A 7146-nucleotide genomic window follows, 5' to 3' on the forward strand; every position below is an offset into this window, starting at 1 on the left:
TAGTGTACTTAGGCTTTGGAGTGATTTGGAAAGTTGGTTAAAAATTGGATTTTTGATTTTTTTTTTTTTTTTTACTATTTTATCATTTTGTGTGTAAAAATGTGAGAGGTGATATGATCCAAAATAGATTAAAAGTTAAAAGTTAGCTTTTAACTTACTTCTCAAATTGCCCCTTAATTTGGAAATTTTCTTTAAAAAGTCACTAAAAAATTAAGAAACTATACAAAATATTAAAGATTCTCTTTCTTCTTTATTTTTTATACATTTTTTTTATAAAAATTAAAAAATCATTCTAAACCTATTAATTTTTTATCTATTATTTTAATAAAAAATATTAAAATAATTTATTCTTAAACCAATCATCCTTAAATATATAAGGAGAAAATTGGATTGTCTGGGGGAGAGAGAAAATGAAAGGAGAATAATAATGTGGATGAGTGCAAATCAGAATACGGGAGATAATGAGTGGGACCCATTGATGGGAATCTCAGTAACAAACTTCCTGTGCTCTGTTAAAAAGTGCATTACAAAATATCAGAATTCTGCACACTACATCCACTTTCAGAAATTTATATGCAAATCTCATGTACCAAACACTCCTCTCTCTCTCTTTCTCTCAAAAATTTCTCTCATCTTGAAGTTCTTGATTCTGTTCTCTTGTTCTCTGTTGGGTTTCCTCTGTAATGAGCACAACTCATGTTTCTATGTATATTAATTGAAGAATTCCCTTTATGGGTTGTGCTTGAACCGCTTTCAATCTATTTCCAGCTGAAAATTTCCCATCAAAAGGTTAGGGTTTTTATAAATTTGATCTTCACAGCTTTGTAGAACCAATCTTTATCAGTTTTGACCTGGTCTCAATGAATTCCTTTTGGTACTTACTGTCCTTTGCCATGTTTATGTTTCGTTTTTAACATGGTGCAGAGAGACAAAGACCCATAAATATAGGAGAGACAACCAAACATCAAAATCAAGTGATCCAGAAAGAAAAGGAAAAAGAAAATGTATGAAGAAAGTGCTTGCTTTGATCCCAACATCACTATGCAAGATGGTTTAGCTGAAGATGGTTTTCCACAAAATGTCCCAAATTACACCCCTAGTTTCTCCATGGAAGACCTCTCTTACCATCAAAATCCACCACCAGAAGAAGCTGCCAGAGCCGCCGCCATGGAAGTGGAGCTTCAGCAGCAAATGGGTTTGGACATGGAGCACTGTTACAACAATAACAACAACATCAACAACAATTTCATTGATACCCATTTGATGCAAGAAGTGGTTCATGACTCTAACCAAGTCTTACAATATGATCAATCCAATTGGGACAATAGTGTTAACCATGAGATTCAAGAGATGAGCTTTCATAACCCTCCTCATCAACACCAGAGTTTCAATAACTCTTCTTCACTAACAGACAATCCATACCCTCCAACACCAGATCTCCTCAATCTCTTTCACTTGCCAAGGTGTTCACTACCCAATTCATCATTATCTTTCATGAATCCAACCCAAAAATCTGCTAATTTTCAGGCATCATTAGGGTTTCTTGGGGACCTTCCATCAGCAACAGACACCGCGTCTGCGGCGTCAAGTGTAATGTATGATCCTCTATTTCATTTGAATCTTCCAGCACAGCCTCCTTTGTTTAGGGAATTGTTTCAGTCTCTACCGCATGGGTATAACCTGGGAGGATCAAGAACTGGTTCTTTGTTTGGTGGTGGTGGGGTTGATGAGAGAGAGGGAAGTGGAGGTGTGTATCAAGATGCAGAAGGAAGGCATTTTGATAGTGGAGTTTTGGAGTTCAACGGGGACATGAATTTTAAGGCTTCTAGAGGGAGCAATGGCAAGGGGACTACTAAACATTTTGCTACTGAGAAGCAAAGGAGAGAGTACTTGAATGATAGGTTCAAGGCTTTGAGGAGTTTGGTTCCTAATCCTACCAAGGTATTCACTTCCCATAACAATCTCACTCTCTCTCTCTCTCTCTCTTAAGGGTTTCCAGATTCGACCTTTTCATGATAAACTAACTGCTTGATAATGCATATATTTATTTAGTTACTTTTCCTCGAACTTGTTTCATTTTTTGGGGAATTTACAAGTATGTAGAAGCACATCAAACAAACACATAAAAACACATGGATGAATAAAACTTTACAAAATTTGCTAGTAGGTAGGGCCTATTTTTGAAAATTCTTGTTCATAAATGTTTTTTTGTGTCCAATTCTATGTTTAGTTTCTTTCTTCCTAAACATTGTGTATATATATATGGGACCCTTTAATTTAAAGAACTACACAGCTTGATGATGCATATACATATATATATGTATGTATATGTATATGTATGTATATGTATATGTACATGTATATTTGTTAGTGGTTACTAGTTGGTTATATGTGATTGACAATTTCAACATTCCTTTTGTGTTTGGTGGGAATACAAAAACCAAGTCTGATAGAGCATCAGTAGTTGGGGATGCTATTGACTACATCAAAGAGCTACTTAGAACAGTCAATGAGCTGAAAATCCTTGTGGAGAAGAAGCGGTGTGGCAGAGAGAGGAGCAAGAGGCACAAGAGAGACGATGGTAGTGCCACCGGAGACGTAGAGAGATCCAACATGAAGCCTGATCCAGAGCAATCATACAATGGATCGACATTGAGGAGTTCATGGCTTCAGAGAAAATCCAAAGACACCGAGGTTGATGTTCGTATCATTGACGATGAAGTTACCATCAAACTCGCTCAGCGCAAGAAAATCAATTGCTTGTTGCTTGTGTCCAAGGTCATAGATGAACTTCAGCTTGATATCCAACATGTTGCTGGTGGGCTTGTTGGTGACAACTACAGTTATCTCTTCAATAGCAAGGTGGGTGATCTTCTTTTGCACTTGATTCAGTTTGTTTTCTTTCAGACTGTGTTTGATTTTGAATTTGTAGAGAGATTCGTGAAAGAAAAAGAAAAGAAAAGGATAATCTAAACGAAGTAGAAGTTAATTTTTTTCATTTTTTCCTTCTACATTTATTTTCCTTCCACAAATCTTTTCACAATTCCGAGATCCAAATAAACCATCTAAGGCTGCAAACGACACTAATAGTTCTTGAACATCTCACACTCGACTCGTTAGTTTAAAAGTTTGTTTGATCTCGATTGATTTGGTTATCAAATGAACAAGTTCAATCAATAACTCAATTTGATAAGACCTGTGAATACAAGAAATATGAATTCATATTTGTTTTTAGTAATATATCAAATATATTTTTATTATTTCTATTATTTCTCTATTTATGTTTGATGTTTTTTTAAATTTACATATTTAATTGATAAAAAAAAAATTGTTATTTATATTAGCATTCTTTTATTTTTTGCTCCCAGTTTTCTCCTTTTTCTCTTAATATTCTAATTAATTTAAGTTTAATTTTTCCAAGCATAATGAGCTGACTCGAGCCAAGCTCGACTTTACTAAATACATGATAAGCTGAATTCGAGCATGATTTTTTAAACTCCACTTAAGGTCAGATTGAGATTCAAATTGAACTTAAACACTCTAAAATTCAATTCATTTCGACTCATTTACAGCCTTAAGAGCACCAAATCATATGCTTCACATAAATGGTTTTTTTAGAGTATAAAGTTGTGTTGGTTTGTGTTTTGATGTTGCAGATATGTGAAGGATCATCAGTGTATGCTAGTGCAATAGCCAACAAGCTCATTGAGGTTGTGAACAGACAGGATGCAGAAATTCCACCAACCAGTAGCTATTAGGGGTAGAAGAAGAAATCTGACATGATATTGGTAGTCCTTTTTCTCTCTCATGACTGCTCTCTCTCTCTCTCTTTCTCTCTCTATCTATATATATATATTTGGGAATATATAGACAATAATAAAGTTGGTGGCAGGACAAGTATATGGATTGTGTAGCAACTTTTTTTAATTTTAAAGATTGAATGTTGTTTGTTTTATTAGTCACTTGTGTTGCCACTGCCAGGTGAACTGTCTTGAATGGTACTATTTTTGTTTTTTTTTTTTTTTTTTTGTCGAAGAAATTTTATTAATGAAAAGAGAGTACAAGAGTATCAGCAGAAAACATTAATAAAATAAACGGAGATTGAGAGCATCCACTTGGATTCGGAGCATATCTCAATTAGGTTGGCACATGAAACAAAACCAAAAACAGAAATGAAATAAGAGCCAGATAGAGGCAAAAATTACACGGAGAAATGAGATCTCTTTTTGGCTTTGATGCTACGAACTCATTCAATCTGGAATATAAAGTCATTGACTGCATACATTGGATACAAATGACAGGTTTAATTCAGCAGTATTTTGTTCTGAAGTTAGAGATTTTGTATTTGCCTTCCTAAGCAAAGAAAAAGGAAGAACCAAAGAATGAAATGTAGGATATTGATGAAGTTGAAATTGACAACATATTTATAAGTTTATAGTTTTATCCTCATAGTTTTGGGTGGAAAAAAATAGCTTTTTTGATCAGAATGTTATAATTGATAGGATTTTTGGGGGAGCTATAAGGTATATTCATTATGCAATAACACATTCCTTGGAGCAAAAAAAATTAAAATTGAAAATAGAAAAACAATAAATACCTAGTAAGTTTTCTATTAAAAAAAATATATTGTTATAGAAAATTTATACAAAACGATTTTGCAAAAATATGTGACCCTGTTATTTTTGTAAATAAAAAACATCTTTTTGAGTATTTTATTTTATAATAAAAATCTACACTAAACCATATCTCTACACAAATTCTATATAAATTTTTTATTTATATAGTATCACTCTTCTAGAAAACTGTCATAATTATTGTGTAAAAGCACTACATTTATTCTAAATGGGGCCATTCTTCAACTAGATTAATGTAATGATGTCACATTTCATTCTATACTTTTTATTTATTTATTTATATTTTTTAGATATGTAGCATTTGTAATTTCTCATTATGTATTTTAGTGGATGTGCAATGACTCTGAGCCTGTGGTTTCAGAAATTGTCATCTTCCAATAGTGCACTCGGATGAATACAATGGTGTTACACTACATTCTTGACACTGTTTTTTTAAATCTAACTGGTGCATACTTAATGTGTTTGTAATTTAAATAAGTAAAATATGTAATGTGTGTGTAATTTAAATAAAAAAAATATTTATCACATATATTGTGTTTGATTCAAGTGGTAAGAGTCTTCTTTATTATTCTGTTTGTCTATAGTTTGAGTCTCATACCTATTATTTATCTAATGATTTTTATTTTTTTTTAATGACAAAATGGACACTTTTTTTTTTATCCGCAAAAGAAACTTCATTGATGGGAACATACAAAGTATGGAAATACATCAATGAAGGGAAAGGGAGAGCAAAAATCAACCAAAACGGATGCTAGCACAAACCTAGGCCGTTGGTGAGGAACCAACAAAAGAAAACTACAAAAAAGAGACTAAGGCCAAAAAAAGAAAAGGGCTAAAGCAGCAACTACTAAGAACTTCAAGCAGCTAAAACTCTCTGCTGCCAAAACCAGAGCCAAAGGAGACATCAAACATGCAACCTGATCTGGTGGAGGTTGGACACAAGATCATGAACAGAATAGTCAACCTTCAAGAACCATTTGACCCACAAAGCAATATGCACTTTCACCCTCTCACATAATACTTCAAAATCTGGAATAGCCCCCTTGAACAAACACTTATTTCTCAATTTCCAAACAGACCAAAGCACAACTGAAGGGATTACCTGCCACATTCTGAAGACCCAGGACTTCAATTTACCACCAAACCACCACAGTAGCAAACCCTCAATAGAGCTAGGTATAACCCAAGACTGATCCCACCAGTTGACCATGTGTGACCAGCACTACCAAACCAAAGGGCAAAACAAAAGCACATGCTCCAGAGACTCCACCTCAGTGTGGCAGAAAACACACTGAATATCTGCATTGACAGCTAAAACCTCAATCCTATGAAGGAAGGAAGAGGTCTTGACTCTACCTCTCCAAGCTAGCCAACAAAAGAACTGTACTTTTAGGGGAGCCAAACCAACCCACACCCTAACAGGAACCTTCAAACCAGGCCATTTAGTTGTAGTCCACCACCTCCACACAGAGGATATAGAGAACTGCCATGAATTGGATGCAAGCCAAGAGCAAGAATCTTCAAGATCCAACCTGATTGCAGGGGATGACACCAGTAACCCAGACAGCCTCTGCAATTCCTCTTCCTCCCAAGCCAAGAGATTTCTTCTAAACTGGAGCTACAACACCCCTAGACTGCTCTTCTTGGCACTAATTTTCTGTAAGGACTCATCTTTCTCAGTGGACAAACTATACAATCTGGGGAAATTCTCCTTCAAACCTCTATTAGTGAGCCAAGCATCATACCAGAATTGTGTCCTCCTCCCATTACCCACTGATATCTTGAAATGGCCACCATAGAACTCACCCAAAGGCTGGTCGACTGAAGTGAGCTGCACAATTTCCTTCCATACTGAGGACACCCCATCTGAGATATTCAAAGATGGCATCCAACCCCTATCAATTCTACCATATCTTGAGCATACCACAGATTTCGACAGGGCTTTATCATCAGAATCATATCTCCACCACCACTTTAACAACATGCAATCATTCACCTCACCTAAATCTTTCACTCCCAAACCTCCTTGATTCTTACTTTGGGTAACCTTCCCCCAATGGACCAGGTGCACTTTCTTCTTAATTTCAGATCCACCCCACAGGAAAGAGGATTGAAGTTTAACTAAAGCTTTAACAACCCCCTTGGGCATTCTAAAGATTGAAAGAAAATAGATTGGTAGATTAGAGAGGACAGATGTAATCAAGGTCAGTCGCCCAGCAAAAGACAGCAACTTTCTCTTCCAAGAAGACAGCTTTGTAGACACCCCATTTTTGACCGACCTTAAGACTCAGACGTCACCGATTGAGCGCTCGGTGATGGTGCATATTGTGCTCGTTCAGAAGTTTCAGAGTCTCGGCTGTGAGCCTTGGGTCCGGACTTTCGAACTCTTTCATGCTTTGCCTCGGTTTGCGAACCAGGCTCTGTTTTTTCTATTTTCTCTTCCCGAAGGGAGGGAGAGGTCCCGTAGATCATCTCTCAGTGGCCGTAGGCTACGTTTCGTGGTCGTAGGCCA

The 7146-nt window shown here is 35.8% G+C and overlaps 2 protein-coding genes across 3 annotated transcripts; one reads left to right on the plus strand and one right to left on the minus strand.

The window, feature by feature from the left end:
• Positions 1-547: 547 nt before the first annotated feature.
• Positions 548-3958, plus strand: LOC114311299 (transcription factor bHLH91). Of its 2 annotated transcripts, XM_028257414.2 has the most exons (4): positions 548-789; positions 925-1941; positions 2446-2862; positions 3657-3958. In XM_028257414.2, exons 2-4 carry the CDS (start codon positions 1003-1005, stop codon positions 3756-3758), a joined length of 1458 nt encoding a protein of 485 aa, XP_028113215.2. In that variant the 5' UTR covers positions 548-789; positions 925-1002; the 3' UTR covers positions 3759-3958. The 2 variants fall into 2 exon arrangements, with proteins under 2 accessions (XP_028113215.2, XP_028113214.2); XM_028257413.2 differs by having other exon boundaries at positions 548-1941.
• A 1580-nt stretch (positions 3959-5538) lies between these two features.
• LOC145819284 (uncharacterized) lies at positions 5539-6783 on the minus strand. The gene is made up of 3 exons (XM_082913255.1): positions 6257-6783; positions 6043-6166; positions 5539-5856 (listed from the first exon to the last, which is right to left on the minus strand). The coding sequence occupies exons 1-3, from the start codon at positions 6781-6783 to the stop codon at positions 5539-5541; spliced, it is 969 nt and encodes a 322-aa protein (XP_082769381.1).
• Positions 6784-7146: the final 363 nt, after the last annotated feature.

This window comes from Camellia sinensis, chromosome 2, assembly GCF_055761805.1.
Source record: "Camellia sinensis isolate YWXY chromosome 2, ASM5576180v1, whole genome shotgun sequence".
NCBI classification, from domain to species: Eukaryota; Viridiplantae; Streptophyta; class Magnoliopsida; order Ericales; family Theaceae; genus Camellia; species Camellia sinensis.

Coding starts and splice junctions, on each gene's coding strand:
- LOC145819284 (XM_082913255.1), bottom strand. CDS start 6,783: ATGCCCAAGGGGGTTGTTAAAGCTTTAGTTAAACTTCAATCCTCTTTC. Junction 6,167..6,256: donor AAGAGCAGTCTAGGGGTGTT/GTAGCTCCAGTT, acceptor CCCTGCAATCAG/GTTGGATCTTGAAGATTCTT. Junction 5,857..6,042: donor AGGTTCCTGTTAGGGTGTGG/GTTGGTTTGGCT, acceptor TTGGTTTGGTAG/TGCTGGTCACACATGGTCAA.
- LOC114311299 (XM_028257413.2), top strand. CDS start 1,003: ATGTATGAAGAAAGTGCTTGCTTTGATCCCAACATCACTATGCAAGAT. Junction 1,942..2,445: donor TGGTTCCTAATCCTACCAAG/GTATTCACTTCC, acceptor ACAAAAACCAAG/TCTGATAGAGCATCAGTAGT. Junction 2,863..3,656: donor GTTATCTCTTCAATAGCAAG/GTGGGTGATCTT, acceptor TTGATGTTGCAG/ATATGTGAAGGATCATCAGT.